This window comes from Ictidomys tridecemlineatus, chromosome 2, assembly GCF_052094955.1.
Source record: "Ictidomys tridecemlineatus isolate mIctTri1 chromosome 2, mIctTri1.hap1, whole genome shotgun sequence".
Taxonomy (NCBI): Eukaryota; Metazoa; Chordata; class Mammalia; order Rodentia; family Sciuridae; genus Ictidomys; species Ictidomys tridecemlineatus.
In genome coordinates, this window is record NC_135478.1 from 19,383,295 (window position 1) to 19,405,906 (window position 22,612).

The 22,612-nt window shown below is 36.6% G+C and overlaps 1 protein-coding gene across 3 annotated transcripts in view; it reads left to right on the forward strand.

The window, feature by feature from the left end:
* Ano10 (anoctamin 10) overlaps nucleotides 1–22,612 on the forward strand; it is a 173,783-nt gene that overhangs the window by 8,737 nt on the left and 142,434 nt on the right. For all 3 annotated transcript variants that reach the window (XM_005337912.5, XM_040290107.2, XM_040290106.2), the window contains exons 2-7: nucleotides 3,944–4,096; nucleotides 9,620–9,817; nucleotides 10,928–11,062; nucleotides 17,812–17,931; nucleotides 18,197–18,766; nucleotides 20,161–20,216. In XM_005337912.5, coding sequence (XP_005337969.1) covers nucleotides 3,958–4,096; nucleotides 9,620–9,817; nucleotides 10,928–11,062; nucleotides 17,812–17,931; nucleotides 18,197–18,766; nucleotides 20,161–20,216 — 1,218 coding nt within the window. In that variant the 5' untranslated portion in view covers nucleotides 3,944–3,957. The remainder of the gene's footprint in view (nucleotides 1–3,943; nucleotides 4,097–9,619; nucleotides 9,818–10,927; nucleotides 11,063–17,811; nucleotides 17,932–18,196; nucleotides 18,767–20,160; nucleotides 20,217–22,612) is intronic.

Sequence of the window (22,612 nt, forward strand, 5' to 3'; positions counted from 1 at the left end):
ATTGGTGGGTGGCTCACCTCTTTAGGTCAATTAGGGAGTCAGACTTTGCTCCCTAATTTGTGGGGCCCATAAAAAGGGAAACAAAACATGGAGGAGGCATGATCACATCCCTGGATTGGAGCTGGCATTCACTACTGCCAATATATCATCAGTAGGATTTTGTCCCATGTCCACCTGATGCCAGTAGGCTGGGAAATATGGTCCAGATATGTGCTTAGGCAAAGAAGGGGAGGATAAATTTCAGACAGGAGGAACTCTGCTACAGGAACCAAGAAAAAAAATTGGGTAGAGAATTAGAAGTAGAAACCTACTGAAGAACTTGAATATTCTTGTGATATTCATCTGAATGCATCTTAAAAATCCAAGTCCTGGGGCTGGGGTTGTGGTTCAGTGGCAGAGCGCTTGCCTAACACGTGTGAGGCACTGGGTTCGATTCTCAGTACCACATTCAAATAAATAAAATAAAGGTATGGGTTCATCTGCAACTAAAAAAAAAATTTAAAAAAAAACAGTGCAAGTCCTTTTTGAGTTCATTTCAGCCAATAGGACTTAATTTCATAGATTTTTAATTTTACAGATTGGTAAGGACTACTTATTATTAATTTTTTACTAAATTAATTATAGATTAGGAATATTTGGTATTCATAAAATAAAATTAGTATGTGTGTTAGCATATACCTGAGACATTCAAAAATCCAAATCACAGCAATATATTTCTAGGGTTCACTGAAACCTCTGATGCAGAATCTATTAAAATGTCTGGCTGTTTTTCAGGGCCTGTCTTTGTTACAATGATTAATCTGCAGATACATGCATGTAGATGATTGGAATTCCCCAAATTGTCTAGAAAGATCCTCAATCAAATCCTTGCCTGTATTGCATTCAATTGGTGATTTGAGCTTGAAGTTTACTTTTTGGTTGTTGAATATTTTTTGTTAGTTTTTGTTATTGGTGTTTATTGGCCATTTTACTTATTTTTAAAAACATTTAATACTGCATTGGGCTTAAGGATTCTGTAAATATTTTCACTTTGTCATTTTGTTTTTAACTCTGTCCTGTGTCATCTTCAGTAAGAGTTGTATGGTAATTAAAAATTAAGATTAACAGTAGGAAAAAATGAAGGATTTAAATATCTCTAATGACTGTTTTCTCTATTTTTAAGCTCTGTATCATGGAAAATTAATGTTTTTTCTATTGTGAGATTAGCAAAGTAACTTCATCATTTGATTTTTTAAAGAGTAAATTGTAGGACTATTGGAATAATTAAATGGAATAATATATGTAGGCACTTAACATAGTGTCCCACTTACAGTGAGCCTTCAGTAAAAGAGAATTAATGCTAAAAAGGAATGTCTGCTTATTAAAAAGAGAATTGATATGCTCCAGATCCTAGATCATTATCTGCAATCATTTCCTTCTGCCCTACACTATTATACTCATATTTTTTGGTGGGGGTGGGTATCAGGGATTGAACTTGGGCACTTGACCACTGAACCACATCCCCAGCCCTGTTTTATATTTTATTTAGAGACAGGGTCTCACTGAGTTGCTTAGTGCCTCACTTTTGCTGAAGCTGGCTTTGAATTCATGATTCTCCTGCCTCAGCCTCCTGAGCCGCTGGGATTATAGGTGTGCATGCCACTGCACCCAGCATCCTTATATTTTTTTAAATGGGTATGTGCTAGTGACGAATCCTCTCCAGTTTTGTTTGTTTGAAAATGTTTTTATTTCTATTATTCTTTTTCCCCACTGTACTAGGGATTGAACCCAGGGCCACAATACACTGAAAACTACATCCCAACCCTTTTAATTTTTTTTAACTTTTGAGACAGGGTCTCACTAAGTTGCCCAGGCTGACCTCAAACTTGCCTCTTCCAGCCTTACCCTTGCTCCCTAGTGGCTGGAATTACCTGTATGTAATTCCACCATGTCGCCTGTTTTATTCTTAGAGCATATTTTGGTGAAGGATACAGTCTTGGGTTGACCATAATGTTCTCTTGGACTGTTGAAGATGCACATATGGTTTAATTTGAAGATACCATGGCTTTCATTTTTTTTTTTTACTGCTAAGTCAGCAGTCATTCTAATTATCTAGTGTTTTGTCTTTTCTTATTTTTAGTGCTTTTAATTTTTTTTCTGTCTCTTGGGTTTTCTGTGATTTTACTATGCTGCTTCCTTTGTATTTATCCTGGTTGCAGTATATAGAGATTTATATATTTTGTCTGGGGAAGTTCTTTGTCAGTATTTCTTTAGATACAGCTTTTGCCCTAATACATTCCGTCTTTACTTCTATGACTCCCATTTTTCTTTCTTTCTTACTCTTTTCTATCTTGCTTTTTTTTTTTTTTTTTTTTTACCTCTCAGAGCTTCATTTTGGGTATTTTTCTTACATTTCATCAATTTTCCTCTTTAGCTTTGTCTAATTTTCTGTGATTTTGACTCTTATATGTTTAAATTTTAGAATTTCCACTAAAAAATTTTCCAGTTCTTTGCAGTTTACGATAATTACTTCAAAGTCTGTTCTAGCTAATTCCATTATTTGGATTTACTATGTAATTGTTGATATTATTGTTTCTTTTCATTTTCATGTATAATAAGTTATCTTCTGATTGAAATGATATGAACCTAGAATTTAATTTCTATCAAAAATGAGTTTTTGATTCACAGTTATCTTTAGGATGAAATCTTTTAATGTCCTTATTCATAGTAGGGATTTTATCTGACCCTTTCTCTGATGAGCTCTACTAATCACACCATCCCCAAGTCTCTCATGGCCAGTAGAAGTCCTTCTTGGCTCCCTGCTTCACTCCTTCTTGTCTCCTTCTTCCCAAATTGGCAGAGGCTTCTGGGAAACTGCAGATACTGAGCTTCCTCTCTGTTTCTTCTTATGGGCCTCAGAATTCTCACAGCCCTGTTTGCTTTCTGATATTTGCAGGTGTGTTTTTTTTTAAAAGCGTGTGTGTGTGTGTGTGTGTGTGTGTGTGTGTGTGTGTGTGTGTTGTTTAATTGTCTTTAGTGAAATTGTTTGTCTGAACCTCCTAATCTGTTGTCCTAGAAGTAGAGGTTTTGGCTTACCTTCTCACTATTAATGACATATTAATGTCACTTTTAGAATGTGTAGTTTTGGGGGACTTATATAGCAGTGTCTCTGCCTATGTAAGTTATCCCATCTCTGTGGGATGACTGCAATAGTCATAATTTTGTAATGACCATTTAGTACCCATTAACATTTTTCTAAGTCATTTCATTCAGTCTACATTTGTCAGCTTCTGTAGATTTTTACCTCCAATCTGTCCTTACTGCTAAGGCCAGTACAAGCTCTTTCTAAACTATTCTAATGGCTTCCTAACTGGTCTCCCACACTCTAGGCTGAGCCTTTCTGATCTGTAATTGCTAACAGTAACTCAGTTCCCTGCTCTGATCTATTGGTGACTCCCTTTGTGCATTGGACAAAGCCCATTTCCTTTGTAACCAGGGGTCCTACTTAGATAACAGCTCATTCCCATCCTTTCTTCCCCCTACACAGAGTTAATGCTCCAGTCATACCTAACAACTTGAGTTTCTCTGAGCCTATTGCTATTTTCCCATCATTATTTTATAGGGAAATACTATTTCTTCTTCTTCGAATACCATCTACTGTCAATCTGACCCATTCATTCTTCTTTCTTATCTTGTGTTTGAGCACCTTTTGTAGTTTTCTTTTACCCAAGTTGCTCTCCTTCCATGTTCTGAGCTGCTTACAAAAAAGGTTGGTTTTCTCTGGTCAGCCTGGCTCATACATGTGCTTTGTCCTATTGGTTGAACCTCTTATGTAACTGTTAGGATCAGAATTTTGCTTTATCTTGGAAATCAGAATTAGGTATAATTAAGAGAAAGTGAAATCAGCCTGTAGCATATTTATTTGTCAGAATAACTCATTTTTACTTTTCATTTTAATTTTCAGCAAGTTTATCAAATATGAAAGTGACCTTATCAGCTTTGGATACTTATGAGAGTTCTTTCACACCTTTGGTGGTCATAGAACTTGCTCAGGATGTCAAAGAAGAAACCAAAGAATGGCTAAAAAACAGAATTATTGCTAAAAAGAAAGATGGAGGTGAGTATCATGTCACTACTCAAACTTAGTCATGCTCAATGACTAAAAGTGTATTTGCAAATGTGCTTTACAATTTTTATTGATGTTTTATTTGCTAATGTTTATTTTCACTTTATTATCTACCTAGGAGTTGAAATGAGTCCTTAAATCAAGATTAAACTGTAAATTCCCTTTAGCCTGTAAGCAATATGAATGGTTTTTTCGTAACTCTTATTGATATGCCTACTATAGTACTTAGTGCATAGTAGGAGCTTAATAAATATATGTGAAATGAATGAACAAGTATCTGTTGAGTATTCTTTGTGTGTCAATTGTATTGCTAAGAAAACTCAGAGAAGTCTCTGCCTGCTAGGATGTTTGTCAGGATAGGGAAACTGAATGCTATTTCCCAAAAATTTTAAGTAAAAAAATAAAGTTAGTGGAGAGCAGTCACAAAACAGTGTATGATACTTACACATGAATCATATGTACACATACTGTAAAGATAAAGGGAAGTGTGGATGAAACTTTGGCAGTGCTTTTTAGAATGTCAAGGGACAGCCTAAAGCACCTAGGTTTAGCCCTCTCTTGAACAGGGGTTAGGTGTGGGTGACAAGGTAGGGCTTGTTTTACATTTTAGAAAGTACCAAAAATAGTACCTTAAACTGCACCAAATACTGAACTAAACTTAAACTCTTTTTTTAAAAGTAACTATAAATCAAAATGGATTTTTTCAAAAGAGAATTTAAACATTTTTCAAATAATTGTACCCAAAGGAAAGAAAAACAAAAGTATTTGCTTGCTGCAATTTGAGGTATTTCACTGCATTTGAATTCCTTCTTTAACCTCCAGTGATTTAAGAATATTTGTAGCATCTTAGATTAAAAGGCTCCAGTGTACTCCCAGCCTTCTTTCTGTTGGTGTATGCTTTTGGGACACTTTGGGGACAGCATCTCTGCACTGTCTTTGTCTTCCAGTAAAGGCAGTGCATCTACTTTAGTATCTCCTTTTGTTTTCTTCTGGACTCCTATTAAAGTGATGATAAAAATAAAAGGACCTTTTAAAAAGGTATATTAATCTCTAGGATATATAAAGAACTCAAAAAACTTAACACTAAAAATACAAATAACCCAGTCAATAAATGGGCTAAGGAACTGAACAGACACTTCACAGAAGAAGAAATACAATTGATAAACAAATATATGAAAAAGTGTTCAACAACTCTAGCAATTAGAGAAATGCAAATTAAAACTACTCTAAGATTTCATATCACTCCTATCAGAATGGCAAACTTCAAGAATACAGGCAACAATAAATGCTGTCGAGGATGTGGGGAGAACGGTACACACTCATACATTGCTGGTGGGACTGCAAATTGGTACAACCACTATGGAAAGCAGTTTGGAGATTACTCAGAAAACTGGGAATGGAACCACAATTTGACCCAGCTATCTTACTCCTTGGTTTATACCCAAAGGACTTAAAATCAGCATACTATAGTGATGCAGCCACATCAATGTTTATAGCAGCTCAATTCACAACAGCTAAACAATGGAAGCAACCTAGATGTCCCTCAATAGTTGAATGGATAAAGAAAAAGTGGTATATATACTCAATAGAATATTACTCAGCTTTAAAGAAGAGTGAAATTATGGCATTTGCCAGTAAATCATGCGAAGTGAAATAAGCCAATCCCCAAAAACCAAAGGCCGAATGTTTTCTCTAATATGCAGAGACTAAGGAAGAATAGCATTACTTTAAATTAGGTAGAGGGAAGTGATAGGAGGAGAGGAGAGGGGATGTGGGAATAGGAAAGATAGTAGAATGAAACAGACATTACTACTGTATGTATATATGTGACTGCATGACCAATATTCTGCAGCATGTACACTCAGAAAAATGAGAAATTATATTCCATCTGTGTATGGTATATCAAAGTGCATAAATGTATTCTACTGTTATCTGTAACTAATTAAAACAAATTTAAAAATTAAGAAAAAAAATAAAAGACCTAAATCCACACTGACAAAGAAGAAAGGAGAAGATAAAACAATAACAGAATTGTAAAAGCTAGAAAATAATGGGATGAGTAGTAACTTGACTTCACAAAGTTGAAAAAGGTGGGACTTAACCTGGTACGGGAGAAAATTTAGAAGCAATTTGGTTTATGCTACAGAACACCCCCTCCAAAAAAAACACAAAACCCTCAGGAATTAGGGATACCAGAGACCTGTGGACTGGAGGAGAAGAGTATTACCAAGGAAAAAAGAGGATTGGTGATCTACTTAAGGAATATATCGCTGGATCCCTTCAGTTTTCTACCTCACCAGCAGAAGACCTGGGATTCATTCTCTGGAGAAGGTCAGATGCTTGGTTTTTGGCATAGGGGTTCTAGGCACAGTTGGAGCAGAGATCCATACTTGAAAATAAGGTACTGAGTACCATTCCCCTTCTACCACCCACCATTCTCATACTTTATTCAGTTTCCAAAATACTAGAAGCCAGAGTCAGACCACCTAGGAAGCAGTCTTTCTCTGGAGAATCTAACCCATTTAAACAAAATAACTGAAGGTGCCAAAATCAGGAGGTTGCCAATGGAAAATGACTTGGCCATTTCAGCTTGCATTAAAAGCCATCTCCGATAGGCTTTATCTAAGCACTCAGAACTTCTTTTTAGCTTCTTAGAACTCCTTTTCTCAAGCATATAAAAGAAAGATCACCAAACTTCTGAGGAAAATTGCTTATATGAAAGAGAAAGCTAAAGCTAAACAGACAGGTAAATGCAACAAATCATGTGAAGGAGAAACCCAAAGGCGAATAGAAATCTCGGTCATCAGAGTTATGAAAAGAAGTAACATCTATAAATCAAGAATAGGATTTCATAAAAATGGGGGAAAAAGCAACTCTTAAGAAGTGAAAATATGAAATCAAAGTTTAAAAATTCATTAAAATGGTTAGAAGATAATGTTGATTAAAAATATCCAAGAACAAAAAGGTATAGAACTGGAAATTCTGGGAGGAAGTAAAAATAAAGACTGATCCAAGAGGTACACATCTGAATAAAAGGAATTCTAGAAAAAGACCAGGGGTTTTGAAAAAAGAAGAAATCATCAGAAAAAAACTGGAGACTCCAAGTCTCAAAGGGGCCATCTAGTGACCGGCACTGTGATGAAAATGGCATAGTCTTGGGAAGTTTCAGAACCCCGGGGAATGAGAAAAAACAAGAACACACTCAGAAAAAAGAAAATAGGCCAGATGTAAAGTATAAAACTTCTTAACAAAAACATTAGAAGGCAGTGGTGTCATTTCTTTATTCCAGAAAGAAAGGTTTTTGATCTAAAATTCTGTACCAACTAGTTGCCTAAAGGTGTAAGGGCAGAGTCAAGGAAGGTTCTCTGAAAAGATGATGTTAACAGCGTATCTTTCATGTCAGTGAATCAAGGGGAGACAGATGATTGTCAGACAGTTAGGGGGAATGATTTAGATATATAATAACTAAGCAAGTGATAAGTCAGCAACTTTTAGGAAAATGGAAAGTGCAGGCAAAGTTCAGCCATAAATAACATGTAATTATAATATGTAAATAGTGACTATTGAGGAAAAGCGTAACATAACTACATTGTGAGAATGGGGAGGTAGGAATGGTGAATGCACATGGTGAAGGTTGGGAAAAAATGGGAGCTAATTCCTCATCTTGCTAGACTTAAAATAAAAAAACAAAAACAAAAAACAAGAAATACCTCTCTAGGTAATATTATCTGGTGATATGAAAGCAAATAATAAACGAATCACCTGAACAATTTGAAGGGGACGGTAACTTGGGGCAGGGAGATGGAGACTACTGTCTTTCAAAATAAGACATTAACAAAGGATTCTTTGAGCTTACTCCATTTCCTACTTCCTCAGTAGGACGAGAGTAACTTTCCTTACACACTCACTGTGTCAGTTTGGATCCTTTAAGAAAGAGATGCCACGATGGGATTTGAATACACCAGAGATTTACTAAGGGAAAGATCTGTAAAAAGATAAAGAGAATGGAACAGGAGTAGATCTGACACTTGTGAGAGAGGCAAGGGAGGAAGAGCCTGAAAGCACAGCACAATTCTGAAGTGTCAGCCAGGCTTTAGGTTTCCCTTTAAAGGAGAACCATGTTGAGCAGGAATGGCCTTGTTCCAGAGTCTCCTGTGTATTCAGCCAGTGGCTCGGGGCAGCCAGAAGCAGTATGACTTGGTGTAAGGAATGGTGGCTAGCACCAGCTCCTCCAAGCAGATTCTCCTGGAGTAGAGCTCCTGGTGGCCACCATATTCACTACCCTGTAATCAAACTTTCTACCTTTGCATTTCGAGAAGAGAAAATTAGCATTTTGGTGACTCTTTTTGTATTTCTCTTAATGTGAATGAGGTTAATGATCTTATATTTAAGAGCCATTTATACTTTTTCTCTATAATTTGAATATACCTTTTATTAAAAATTTTAATACCTCTATTGTAAATTACCTAAATAATAGTGTCATAATACATTAATCTTAATAAACTAATCTATTTGGTAAGTAAATTATATATATTTTTTGAAATTATAAATTTTAAAAATTATATAATTTTATTCATTATCCAATTATATGATTAATGTCTGTCAACTATTTCTACAGAACTCATAGTAAAGAAGTAAACAGTTGGCTGCAATGACATCACCTGTAGTCCCAGCTACTCAGGGGGTAGGGCCAGGAGCATCCCTTGAGCCCAAGAGTTCAAGGCCATCCTGGACAACTTAGTGCTTACCCTGTCTCAAATTAAAAATAAATAAGTTAATAAGTAAATGTACCTTGGAAAGTTTGACATAGGTAAAAATAATTAGAAAAAAATTCCTTTTCTCTGTTATCTTTTAAGTAATAATTATATATACAATATTATTTTTAATGTTTTGGGAAAATAGTGATAATTTTGAAAAATTTTCTGGGTGTGGTTGTGCAGGTACTTGGGAAGCTGAGGTAAGAGGATCACAAATTCAAGATAGTAAGACTCTGAATTAGGGAAAAAAAGTATATTAAGAAATTTATAGAAAAATCACTAAAAAGCTATATTGCTTGAATTCTTTAATATTTATCTTTTATAATATTTCTTATAGTCTAGTGTAGTTATATTACATTTATGACTTTTTTTGCTAGTGTATGCTATTTAATTTTAATTTTCTTACATTTTAGTCCATTAGGCTTATATTAGGAAATTTTATCCTTTTACTCTGTATTTTTACTTAATAACTATTTTATACTTAAAGCTAATGAACATTGGATTCTCGTTTCAACTGCTTATTTGAATAAATGGCAGACCACTTACTGCTACGTTTTCAGTTTTTACTTTATCACTTTATAAAGATTGACTATCCAAAACTTCTATTTTTTTTTATTTCATTGGAATATAGATTTAAATTGTTAATATAATTTCTTCTCCTTCTACCAGACTAGATATATACTCATTTAGAAGGTTTTCATTTTTGAAAATTATATGTTAGTCTTTCTAAGGTTGTGCTAATCTTTTGTTTTTGAAGGTGCCCAGTTGTTGTTTAGACCACTGTTAAATAAATATGAGACAGAAACACTAGAACATCACAATTTGTATCTTGTTGGTGCCTCCCAGATCAGACTGTTACTGGGGGCAGAAGCAGTGGGATTGGTAAAAGAGTGCAATGATAACACCATGAGAGCCTTCACATACGGAACACGCCAGAACTTCAAAGGTTTTGATGGTGAGCCCCACGATATTTTATTTATATCATAATCCTCTTATTGCAAAAAAGTTTTTGATGAATGGATTAGGAGTCTTTCTAGTAAAGGGTCATATTAGTGAATATTTTAGGCTTTGTGGGCCATGTTGTCTCTGCTGCACTTAATACTGCCATGGTAGAGCAGAGAAGAAGCTTAGACCCTTAAGTAAATGAAGGGATGAGGCTGTTTTCCAACAAAATTTTATTTGTAAAACCAGGTGGCAGGCTAGTTTGACTCATAGACCATACTTTACCACCTCTGGAATAGAGAACACCCTGGAATAGAAGGACATATTTTACAGTATCCTGTACTAATGTTCATAGTGATGAATATCCACTGGCTTGATACAGAAAAATCCTGTAAGAAACACCATAGTGGTTCTGTATCTTTAAAACATCATTTCCTGAAGTTTTTGGCTCCTACTGAATATGGTAGGGTAAGTGATTATGTCCTGGCCTTCTGGAGGAAAGGGAATGTTTTCTGGAAAGCAGCAGGAAGTCAGAGTAGTTTTATCAGGAGCAGTGTTTGGCTTCAGAATCAAGCTGAACCCTTCAGAGCTTTCAGAGTTAGAAGATGTGATTAGACTTCTTCAGACCAATTCTGGATTTTTATTCCTTAGTGACTTAATGAGCCAGGTGAAATTTACCTCATTTAAGAAGAGTCACCTGTCAAAAGGAACTCTGTTTTCTTATCAGACTTGGTTCTCTCTTTCACATTTGCCTCCAGAATGGAGTCTTGAGAGTTTGAAAGAGGAGGTTTTCCCATTTGGGAGTCTCTGGTAAAAAATACTGTTAGAATTCAAGAATATATTGCCTCCCACTGAGATCAAGCAAGTGTATGCTGTTTGAATGTTTGTAACATACTACATAATAACTATTAAAATGATTGAAGAATTGTAGTGTGAGAAAGCATGACCAAATCTTTTGATTCTTATGAAATATCTATGAAGCTTTATGTTCTTTTTAATTTACCAATTTCATACTTTGGTTACTCTTTATGTTAATTGTTATTGCTTATATCATTATAATATCAAGTAATTGAGATATTGCTTTACTTTGTTACTGAGAAAACATATTTTTGTTTTATTTTAGATAACAATGATGATTTCCTCACAATGGCAGAATGTCAATTCATTATCAAACATGAACTTGAAAATCTTAGAGCTAGAGATGAAAAAATGATCCCTGGCTACCCCCAGGCAAAGTTGTACCCAGGAAAGTCATTATGTAAGTCATTATAGCAACCAGTTTTGTGAAACACATTTTGATGAAATTATTTTTTTGGCTACATATTTTTGAAAAATTTTCCTTATAGATTGCATCTTTTATAGTCATGAAATATTAGTCTTCATCTTGTTTACTGTTTTGTTAAGGTTAAGGTGTTCAACTTTGTTCTTGTAGTTCATGCTTTAAGTTTGCATGTGCTGGGATCTTTTTACCCATCTTTTTTTAGTTTCCTCTGAAGGTTGTTTTAGGTGGATCTCTCATATTAGGATATAGTTGGATTTTGCTTGCATTCTGACCTGAGGACTTTTTTTTTCTTTTAACCAAATAATTTTTTAATTTGTTTTTGTGGTCTTGGTGGTCAAATCCAGGGCCTCGTGCATGCTCGGCAAGCGCTCTACCACTGAGCTACACCCTTATACTACTTAAGTAAATGACCTGTTTTGTGTTGAGATATCTTATTCAATATTATGTTGTCTGTTGAAATTGCTTATTTCTGTGCTTAAAAAAATATTTTGCTCTCTGAGGTGTGTCATCTTTTCTCACATTTCAATGGAAAAGGCTAAGAAATACATTTTTTTCAAATAATGAATTTATATTAATATACTCAATTCAAATTTAACATTATGGAATTTTACTTAATTTCTTTGATTTTATATTTGTATTTCTTTTCACTTTGAAAATCTTGATTCTTAATAACATTACTATAATTAGTAATTTACTTTATCTTACGTTTTACATAAAATAACTTGTAAAATCATGCTAATTTCAACATTAACAATACCAGTGAGTAAAGTTTAAGATTTGTTTCTGTCTTTCTTTGTTCTTCTACTGTCTCTAGTTAAAATCTAATCTGTTTTTTTTTTTTTAAACTAAAGGTTTGGTAGAATTCCTTTAAGAAATCATCTGATTTGATGTTTGTTCATGGGTTAGGGTTTGAACAGTTTTCTCTGAATCATTTGTAGAAGGGTGTATTTCGACTTTCCATTGCTCCTGGGTTCAATTTGGATAAATTCTATTTTCTTAGAAAAGTTTTTATTTTCCGTAGGCTTCTGCTATGTTTTATTTCTACCTTTTATTTGTGGTTTTTCTTTTTCCTTTTAGTGTTTGTGGTTTCCTTGTAATATTTTTTCAGAGCTCTATGCTATTTTCTTTGTGATTATTAGTTATTTTTTAATGAATCCCTGTTCTTCCCAGACTGGTGGCTGTCTTTTTGATTTTGAAGGGAAGTGTGTATTTTGGAGAGAGGGGTGACTGGAGGTCTCTATGGGGGAACTGTCAAAATGGGAAGCTTAGCTCTGCCCAGCAATGCATTCTTGAGTCATCTAGGGCTCTGCAGAGAGCCCCTGTGGAGTCCTGTTCTTGCAGAGTTCTTTGATTGGGTTTGGCCTTTAGGCCTATTTTGGGCTGACCACAGCTCCAGACTTAGTCATTCTCCATCCTGGGTTCTAGCGGGCATTTCCTTCTTCCAATATGCTTTTTTTCCTCTCTAGCGTCACCGTGTCTAGCTGTGGGGCAGACATGCTCCAGGGGTTCACCGTGCATCCTCATGTGCCTGCTTGCTGGCCAGGGGGACAGCCATCCCACAGTGTCTAGGAGAACCCTGTTCTTTGGCTGCTTGGCCCAGGTTTGCAGAGGTGTGGGTGCCTTAGCTTACCCTGAGCTATTTTCAAGGCTTTTTATAGTAGTTTAGGATTTGAGTTTTAAGTTTATTTTTCTATATTTTTGTCAAAGATAAGGGTTTCTATTTCATGTTTCTTTTTTTTTCTGTTTTTAGTTCGGTATCATGAACAAAAATGGGGCTGTGGTGTCTTTCTGCTACTCTTAGTAACCAGGAATTCTACATTCTGTATTTAAGTAGTTATTTGGTACTAAGATTGTTAATCTTCCTTAATCTCTTGGTGGATGGACATGTTTTCAGACACAGCTGGGTACTGCATGAAATAAAACCCAAGCCACTTGAGACACTGTCCTGGTTGTTAATGTCAACATCCTTTCTGTTTGTCCACATTGGTCAGACTGTCCTATGGAAATCATGGTTCCACACCTGAGTTTCTACACATCTTTTTGGGTAAAGCTGGGATAGAGAAAAGTGTAAGTGTGCTTTTTTATCAAATGATATAATGGATCATCTAGTTTCCAAATGCTCCTAGCTGCTTGAAAGAGAAAAATTTTCTGCTGAATGAAAACCCTGAAAGAACTACTTGAATGGATTTCTCTTGGGTATATGGGCTGGCACCCTGAAGCCATAACAGAAATAACTTTCTTGCTGGATGGATGAGCCTTTTGTGAACAAGGATCCTTCCTTCCTCTTTCCCTTTCTTCTGTGTCTTTCTTTTTTGGTCCTAAATATAAAAGCAATAAAGTCATCTCAGTCATGGTCATTGGAAATGTTTTTTATACCAGCTGACATAAAAATCCTATTTTAGTTGTCAAGTCGACATTTAAAAATTCTGCATTACTCTCTTTCTTTATGTCTTTGGAAATGTGATCTTTAAAATGCTATGTTGTCTTTTATACCATTTAAATTTATATCATATTTAGTTGAAGAAGAGGAGATATATGCATAATTGTAAACTGTGAACTATTTTCAGAACTGATAAACTTAGGATAAGTTAAACCCTAGATTTTTAGTAGGTTACTCCACAGTGGAAAGGCAGTTCCCCTTTAAGCTTTGTGAGAGCTGCTGCTTTCTTGGGTAGCCTCTTCTCTGGGGAGGAGAGACTTCATCCTGCTCAATGTGAAGCCTATTAGTACTGTGAGAGGTAGTCAAGGCTCTCATGGAAAATACTTCATATCCTAGGTTAACACACAATGATTATCAATTTGCTTGCTGCTTACTGTAATACTGGGTTTTGATAGAAAGCTTTCATTAAGCAGATAGAAATTGTGTCATTGGAAACATGATTTTGAGGCATTTTGGTGGTGCTCTGAGATGCGCATATGAGGGCCATTCATCATTCCATCAAATGGCAAGCAACGTGGAAAACAGAATGTTGTTTCCATGTGTGTCTTGGTCGTCAAGTGTTGATCTTGACAGCTGTCCATTGCTTGCGTCTCTACATGCTAATATCTTTTCATGCCTCAGACTCTGCTTCTCCTACTGCTTCTTAACAGAGACAGGGGTCTGTGTAGGTATACGTGCATGTGCCTGGGCGGATGACCTAAGGAAAGATTTTCTTTAGAAAGAGGAGTTAAGGGACCCAAGAACTGCCCACATATTAGCTGTATCTTAAGGAATGTTATCTAGTTTAGGATACAGTTTTGTCTCAAAACATCTTTCAGATGATTAGCACATTTTGATTGATGAGAGCTGCTATTGTTTAGATATGGTTTGAGTTTGTTTCCAAAAGTTTCATGTTGTGGAGGGTTGGTCTGCTATGTGGCAACATAGGAGGTGATAAAACCTTTAAGAGGTGGTCCCTGGTAGAAGATTTAAGATCATTAGGGACATGATCTGGCTTCCTCTTTGTAGATGTGATCTTGCCCTATTGAATGTGCTCCTGCCCTCTGCTGTGAGGTTCTCACCAGAGCCGAGCTGATGCTGGTGCCAGAATTATGAGCTGAAAAAAGGCCCTGTTCTTAGAAAGTTAGCCTGCCTCGGATATTTTGTTACAGTAACAGAAAAATGGACCTAATATGATCTGACACATTTCCTATTATGTCTTTGATATGATTTGGTTTTTAAATTATTTTTATTGGTGAATTATAAGTATATATAATAGTGGGATTTATTATTCCATATTCATACATGCACATAATTTGATCACTCTCATTCCCTGGTACCTTCCCTTGCCCTTCTTTTCTCCCTCCCCTGACCTACTCGCTCTATTTTACTGATCTCCCTTCTGTCAATATCATTCTTATTTTTAATTTGTGATTATAATTACATATATGTATGTATCTGTGTATATATATATATATGATTCATTATATATATGTATATATATATATATACACACAGACATAGCATATACACAGACATAGCATAATTCATGAGATCATTTTTTAAATTCCTTTTCTCTCTTTCTCTCTCTTTAGCTTCCACAAATGAGATAAAACATTTGACCCTCAACTTTCTAAGTCTAGCTTATTTCATTTAGCATGATTTTTTCCAGTTCCATCCATTTACTAACAAATGCCATAATTTTATTCTTCTTTATGGCTGAATAAAACTCCATTTTGTATATATGCCACATTTTCTTTATCTATTCATCTCTTGGTGGACATTTAGGCTGGTTCTATAAACTTGACTATTGTGAGTTGCATTGCTATGAACATTTGTGTGTATCACTATAGTATGCTGATTTTAGTTCTCTTGGATAAATACCATGGAGTGGGATACCTGGATCATGTGGTGGTTCCACTTTTAGTCTTTTGATAGTCTCCCTTAGATTAGATCTCAATTTTTTTTGCTGATTTCTTACTGGCTATCATAGTTAGAACCACCCAGTACTTCCAGGAGATCCTTCAGCAATCTTGAAGGAAGGAATCTGGTTTAAGTGGTTGCTATCTTTAAATAGGCCCAGGTGGTATCATATTTTCCTTTCAAGGTAATGCTCCTTCCTAGTAATTACATTCTTAGCTGCCCTGAAAAGGTTGAAGGATTAAAAAAAAAAAAAAACCACAAAAAAACCAAGAAAACCTATTTTTAGAAGCTGAAACCAGAACCATGCTTTGGCAATGATGGTGAAAAGAAGACCAGTAATTTAGGCCTTGCAGCTTTATATTCTCTCAGAGTGCTCAGTTCACAGCCCTATTTTTAGAAACATAGAAGCTGGTTTTTATGCCTGCCTGGAAAATATTCTGTAGTAGAGTGGAGTTATCTTTTATAAAAGAACTTGGAAATAGTAAAACTAATAATTTAGATGCCATTAAGTCAATTCAAAGTTAAAATACTTTGTGTAGTAATTGGAAAGGATGGTGATAAGAAAATCTGCTATAACCTGTGCATCCCCAAATAAAGGAAGAGAATCAGGTTGGTTGTGACTTAAACTCTTCCTAGCCGAAAAACATCCACGGAAACACTTTAGGATAAAAATGTTTTAAAAATGGATTTGACAGCACGGGAGGCCGATGTAACTTAGCCCATATGTCTTTTTACCCTAGCTGCTGATATTTTGAGGATATACCCTTTTCAGTCACTAAGAAGGAGGATTTTATCACAACCCTAGTTTTTAAAGTTTTTCTCCTCTGTATAACTTACTTATAAGCTATAATTGTAAAAAGAAACATACATTATGAATCATTTTTTTCAAATCCAAAGTTTCCCCCATTGTTGGTATCAGGTATCTCCTCTTTTTAATGTTTTTCTTTTTTCATTTCTAAGGAGTTAAGTTTACTTAACTAAATTACTAAATTACTCTGAAGATTTTTAAAAGATTTTTTTCCTTTATTAATAATTTTTTTCCTTAGTGGTCCTCACTGAGGGGGTCTCATGCCTGGGTATTCTCATCCTTGTCTTTGGTGGCAGATAGAGAGGAATGAAGGGAGGCATCCATTGGAAGAGGTGAGCTGATAAACCTTCAAGAGCTCCAACCTCATCCATGGATAAAAAATGGCAAAACATTCTTTTTTTAATGCAAATTCCATCTCATAAGCAACCATGTTCCTTAACAGGAAAATATACTAGAAATTCATATGGCAAATATACCATGTCCCCCGATTTGGCAATAGGCTTTACATCCAAGTCCTCTGTTTCTACTGACAGCCCTTCTTCCTGAGGCCCTGAAGGTCCCTTCCCACCCTTTTGAGTCACTGTGAGTAATTAGGACAGAAGAGAGAATGCCCCATTTTCATTTAATATTTCTAGGAGATGCTGTCTTTGGTTAAGTTCATTTGTCTTTTTCAGATATGTGCACAAGTGTCAAAACCATACTAGAAAAATGACTGCTTATAGTAGGAAATTATTATTTTGATTTTGATATTTTCTGTCTGTGGGTATGTCTTTGTAATTAGGTTAGAAAATATAAAAATGATGGAAATTGCTTAGTCTCAACAAGAATGAAAGGAACTGAACATTTCCCTGCCTTCACAAATAGTGGAAGGATAAATTGTTAAAAAAAATTTTTACGAGTAATTTGTAATGTGTGTACAAGTTTAAAATATATGTGCCCTTGGACCTAGCAATTTTGCTTCTAAGTGCATATAATAAGGAGAGAGTAAACAGATGGGAAAAAGTATTTGTGCCAGAATTTTAGCATTACTCACAATAATAAAAAAAAGGAAAACAAATATTTGTCAATAGAGGATTAGTTGTTGATAGCATTTCATACAAGGAAATATTGTGACACTGTTAAAGAACATTTCATGTTCTATTGACATTGAAAAATATTACACATGATTACATGAGAAAAGAGGACAGAGCAATGTGACATATAAGATGATTTCATTTTTTGTTATTAAAGTATATAAGAATATATACTTTGAAGTCTGGTTATAAGTTAAGTTGCTATTTATAGTAACTATTTTCAGGAGAGGGAGAGAAAAACAGGATTATCTCATTCTAATTTATACATTTTTATGGTCTAGAATTTTACATGAACTTTCTTGCACCAAGAAAATAGTAAAGCGATTTTACATTCTGAAAAATGAAACAATGTACGAGTGTGGAGCAGGCAATGTGACCTCCACCTGTGTGTAACGCTCCTCTGGTGAGCGTGTCCTTGCAGTGTTTGCTGACAAGTACGTGATCTTTGCCATAAGCCATCTCCAATTTATTTTATGCGGTTTTTGCGCCTCTTCCTCTACAGTGAGAAGATTGCTCACGTCTGGCATCGTGATTCAGGTGTTTCCACTACATGACCCTGAAGCCCTGAAGAAGCTTGAGGATACCTGGTACACTCGGTTTACTTTGAAGTATCAACCCATAGGTAGGTGCCAATACCTGTCTTTTACAGAAGAAGAGACCTGTAAAGAAATGTCACCATCCCGCTGTGGAGTCATCTCCCTGGGGAAGATAATTTAGTGCTCTGCTAGACAGAAGATGCAGGATGGACCTTTTGATTGGGGCATGAGGGCATGAAATGAACCCCATTTCACTTTAAAAAATGTATAATTTACTTGCAGTGATTAAAAAGGAATCTTTGGTGGTCTTTGGTAGTCTTTACTTAAGTTCTTTTTTCCCTTCCATTACAGACAGTATTCGTGGCTACTTTGGAGAAACGATTGCTCTTTACTTTGGATTTTTAGAGTATTTCACTTTTGCCTTAATCCCCATGGCTGTCATTGGGTTACCTTACTACCTGTTTGCGTGGGAAGACTATGACAAGTATGTGATCTTCGCCTCGTTCAACCTGATCTGGTCCACGGTGATTCTGGAGGTGTGGAAGCGTGGCTGTGCCAACATGACCTATCGGTGGGGGACATTGCTGATGAAGAGACAGTTTGAGGAGCCCCGACCAGGGTTTCATGGGGTCTTGGGTATCAATTCTGTCACCGGTCGGGAGGAGCCTGTCTACTCCAGTTTTAAGAGACAGCTGCGCATTTACCTGGTCTCGCTGCCTTTTGTATGCCTCTGTCTCTATTTCTCTCTGTATGTCATGATGATTTACTTCGACATGGAAGTCTGGGCCTTGAGTCTACACGAGGAGAGTGGGTCTGAGTGGACAAGTATCTTGTTATATGTGCCCAGCATCATCTATGCCATCATAATTGAGATCATGAACCGCCTTTATCGATATGCTGCTGAGTTTTTAACTTCATGGGGTAAGCCTTGATTTTTTGTATTCACGTCTTTTTTGCCTGTAAGAAATGTTTCTTAGGTTCTAGGACTCACAGAACTGCCACCATGCAGTTATAGAGACATGAGGAAAAATTCATCACCTCTGTGAGCTCTGATGATCTTTGTGTTAGGCTTATCACAGCTTTCATTTATTGTTATTTACTATGTTCTGGATGTCCAGCTAAGCACTTTATCCACAGTATCTTATTTTTCACCTCCTCAGGGCACTTTGAAATAGAAGTCATTTCACCATTTTGTGGATAAAAGATATTGAAAAACTTAACAAGATTCTAACAATAAACTGCAGAGCCAGGCTAATCCACACCTATCTGTCTTAAATTGTGCTCGTAATACTGTAACAGTGTGTTTCATGCTGAAGGTAAAATAAATTAAAATTATCTTCATGATCCTAGGACTAGTATCCTAAAATTGACTTGTCTAGTTCATTTGGGCACTGAGGAACTGCTGTCAGCAGAGGTGGTTCTTCATGCATCTCTGTGTAGAAATGAGGAACTTGGTTATAGTTTAAAAATGGTCTGAATTCACTCATTAATTGTTTATTCAAACAAATAAATATGCTATATTATTGCTTAGGAAGAAGTCTAGGCCTTAAATTCATGGATCATAAAGATGTTTTAAATTATTTTAATTAGTGATATAACAATAGCAGCTACTATGTGTTGAGGGCTTCCTTTTTGCTGGTTCTGGTCTGAGGCTGCATGTTATTTCTGATTCTAACCCCAAACCCGGGAGGAGGGTGGTCTACCCTGTGTTATAGGCGAGGAGGCTGAGTGGCAAGAGGCTAAGTAGCTAGCCCAAGGTGAGGCCATGGCTGAGCAGCTTAATTGCTGTTCTAATCCTGGACAGTCCCCTGCCTCTGTGCAAGATGATACTCCCCTCAGAGTATCTCTTTTTGTTCTTTTGTTAGGCTATTGTGGGATCTGCACAATGTACCATGTCTAAGCAAGGATGGAAAGTTGAATTTCCATCTCTTCAAGTTACTCCCTGTAAGTCACCTGTCCAGAAAACTATAATGTCCTCCTGTTAGTGGTTATGATCAGTTTTGCCACTTATCCAGGCCCTTTTTTTAGGCAGTCATTTATAAGATCATTTGCTGATGCTTCCCAAATTTCTTTTTAGCATTAATATTTAAAAACAATTCAGACCACATGATATTGCAGACCCCTGAGGAATGTGTCCTTGCTTGGTGTTCTTGGTGGCAAGGAATGACCATGACCAGAAGCCTGGTATATTTAGTGACTAAGGATCTGTGATCATATGTCTCTGCTCTGAGCAAAAGTCCCATTTTACCTCATGACAGTGCACCCATGTTTTTTTCTTATCTGAGAGAAATTATCTTTCCTTTTTAATATTTTAGAGAATCACAGATTGGAATCTGCATACCAGAATCATCTAGTTCTGAAAGTTTTGGTGGTAAGTAGAGTTTTTATGTACAAGTCCATCTGAATTTTGAAACTAATGGATACTATTTGGTGTTTAGGATTACAAATATGAAGAGTGACTTCTAATTTAAGAAAAGTTAACCTGTTTTGTATAAATAGGCAAGAGGCGATTAATAAGCATGTGTACTTTTATGTTCAGTGACCTTATTACAAATGTGTATGTGGTGTGAGACTTTACAATATAGAGATTAGTAACGTAGCCCATTTCCAGTTATTAAATAAAAAAGAAACCATTTTCTAGACATGTTCGTATTTAGTAATTTCTTTGAATGTTTTCGCTATTTGGTGATCCTCTCAGATGCCTGCAGTCTGAATAGTGATGAAACCCTAAATTATTTTTAAAATTTTGTTAAAAAAATTTTCAAAGTCCAAGAGGTTTCCAGCATGTTTTGATGGATGGGAGGAAAGAAATGGAGAGAAAGTATTTGTACGATGTGCTTGCTGTTTATGTAAAAACTCACCCATTATATCTCTTGCCATCATTATTATAAGTCATAAAGAAGTCCCACCTTGAAAGCACCTCACTAGTCAGAAGGTTACCCCACCATCTGTGTCATAATGTAAGAATCCCTGAATTTGTTGCTGGAATGGCTCAAACACAGTCCACATACTACACACTTTGAACTAGGGTCTTCGTTCTAGCCATAGAATCATCCTAAGAAGTTTGCCTGTCTGGTTTTTCAGTCCTTAAAAGATCAGAAATCACCATTAGGAGAGTTCCAGAAGTAGGTAAACTTAGGCAAGAGCAGTTAAGGAAACAGAAGACCTGTCATAGATAAAAATTCAGTAATTTGGCCATTAAAATAAGAGCAAGTGACCTTAGCATCTTACAAAATCTCTAAAGGCCTGATTCGCATTATGAAATAATGGATATTTAAAATGTTGGTGAATCCATAGGAAGTTGCATAATAAAGCAGAGGACCTCATATTATGTTGTTTTAGTTAGCTTTTTCATCACTGTGACCAAAAGACCTGATAAGAACTTAGAGGAGGAAAAGTTTATTTTGGGTCATGGTTTCAGAGGTCTCAGTCCACGGTCAGCTAACTCCGTTGGTCTGGGCCTGAGTGAGGCAGCACATCATGGCAGAAGAGCATGGCACAGGAAAACAGCTCAGGACATGACAAAAAGAAGCAGAGAGCTCAGCTCACCAAGGACAGTTTATAAACACCAGAGTCACACCCCAGTGACCTGCTTTCTGCCGTCACTCCCTACCTGCCTACAGTTATCACCCAGTTAATCCACATTTGTGGATTAATCCACTGATTAGCTCATACCTCTCATAATTGAATCATTTCACCTTTGAAAATTCTTGCACTGTTTCTTCACACATGAGCTTTTGGGGAACACTCATATCTAAACTATAACATCCATTAAGAAGTTCACTTGAAAAAGACCACAAGGGAGCTTTTGCTCGAAGAGCTGAAAGCAAGCATCTTTCTTAACAAAGTCTTATACATAACTGAATTTTTTATCTCTGGTAATGCCGGATACGATGCCAGGTGGCTGCTCTGTAAAGACCCACAAGTTTGAACCAGTTCCTCCTGCCTTGTGTTTGTTACTCTCTCCCTTTCCCTGTAACTTTATAGAGATAGTGTTTGTCAGTCTTTCAGGCTTTGCTGTTCAACTTCCATTCTGACTTAGCATCCCTGTGCTGTGGCCATATTGATCTCACTGCTCATCATCTGGACAGTGTCCCAGTCCTAACTAGGTGCTCACTCTTTTCACATAGCAGCCTCTTCCCCAGAAGGCGATGCTGTGCCACGGGGAGTAGGCAATTGGAGACTGGGAGGCAGTACCCTAAGTGCAGGATGGCAACAGGTTCTTGAGCCAGGGAACCACTTGAAGGAATGGGACTTTTTGTGGCAGAATCTCCCTGGCTGGTGCCCCTAGCCCCAGGCTGCCACTGTGCCTGGAAGGACAGTGAAACTCATGCCTCTGCTGACAAAGATGCTTCCCAACTGAGCTGGTTGTTTTGACTGGTGCTGGTGCCGCCTGGCTACCCTGGTGTTTCCTGGAGGAAGGGAATCTTAGGCCCCTGAGCAGAAAGAGGCATTGGTATTTGTCCCTTGTTGTGATAGGCCCCCTTGCCAGAGCCACAGAGCTTGCTCTGTTGTCTCCTGTATGACTTCAGGTCTATGGGCATGAAGAAGTTTCCAAGGTGAGGCTGCTTGTTGCTATGGAGTCTCTCTTGCCATGTTGCCTGCCTTCCATGGCATCTCTCTATGGGTCAGGGAAGAAGGGTACTTCCCCTGCAGCTTACTGCTAGTGGGGCCTGATTGAAACCCCCATGCCCATTCCTCTGGGCTTGCTGGCATGGATGGGACTCCCATTTGAATAGGGAGCAGTGAATCAAGCTGGCCTACCCA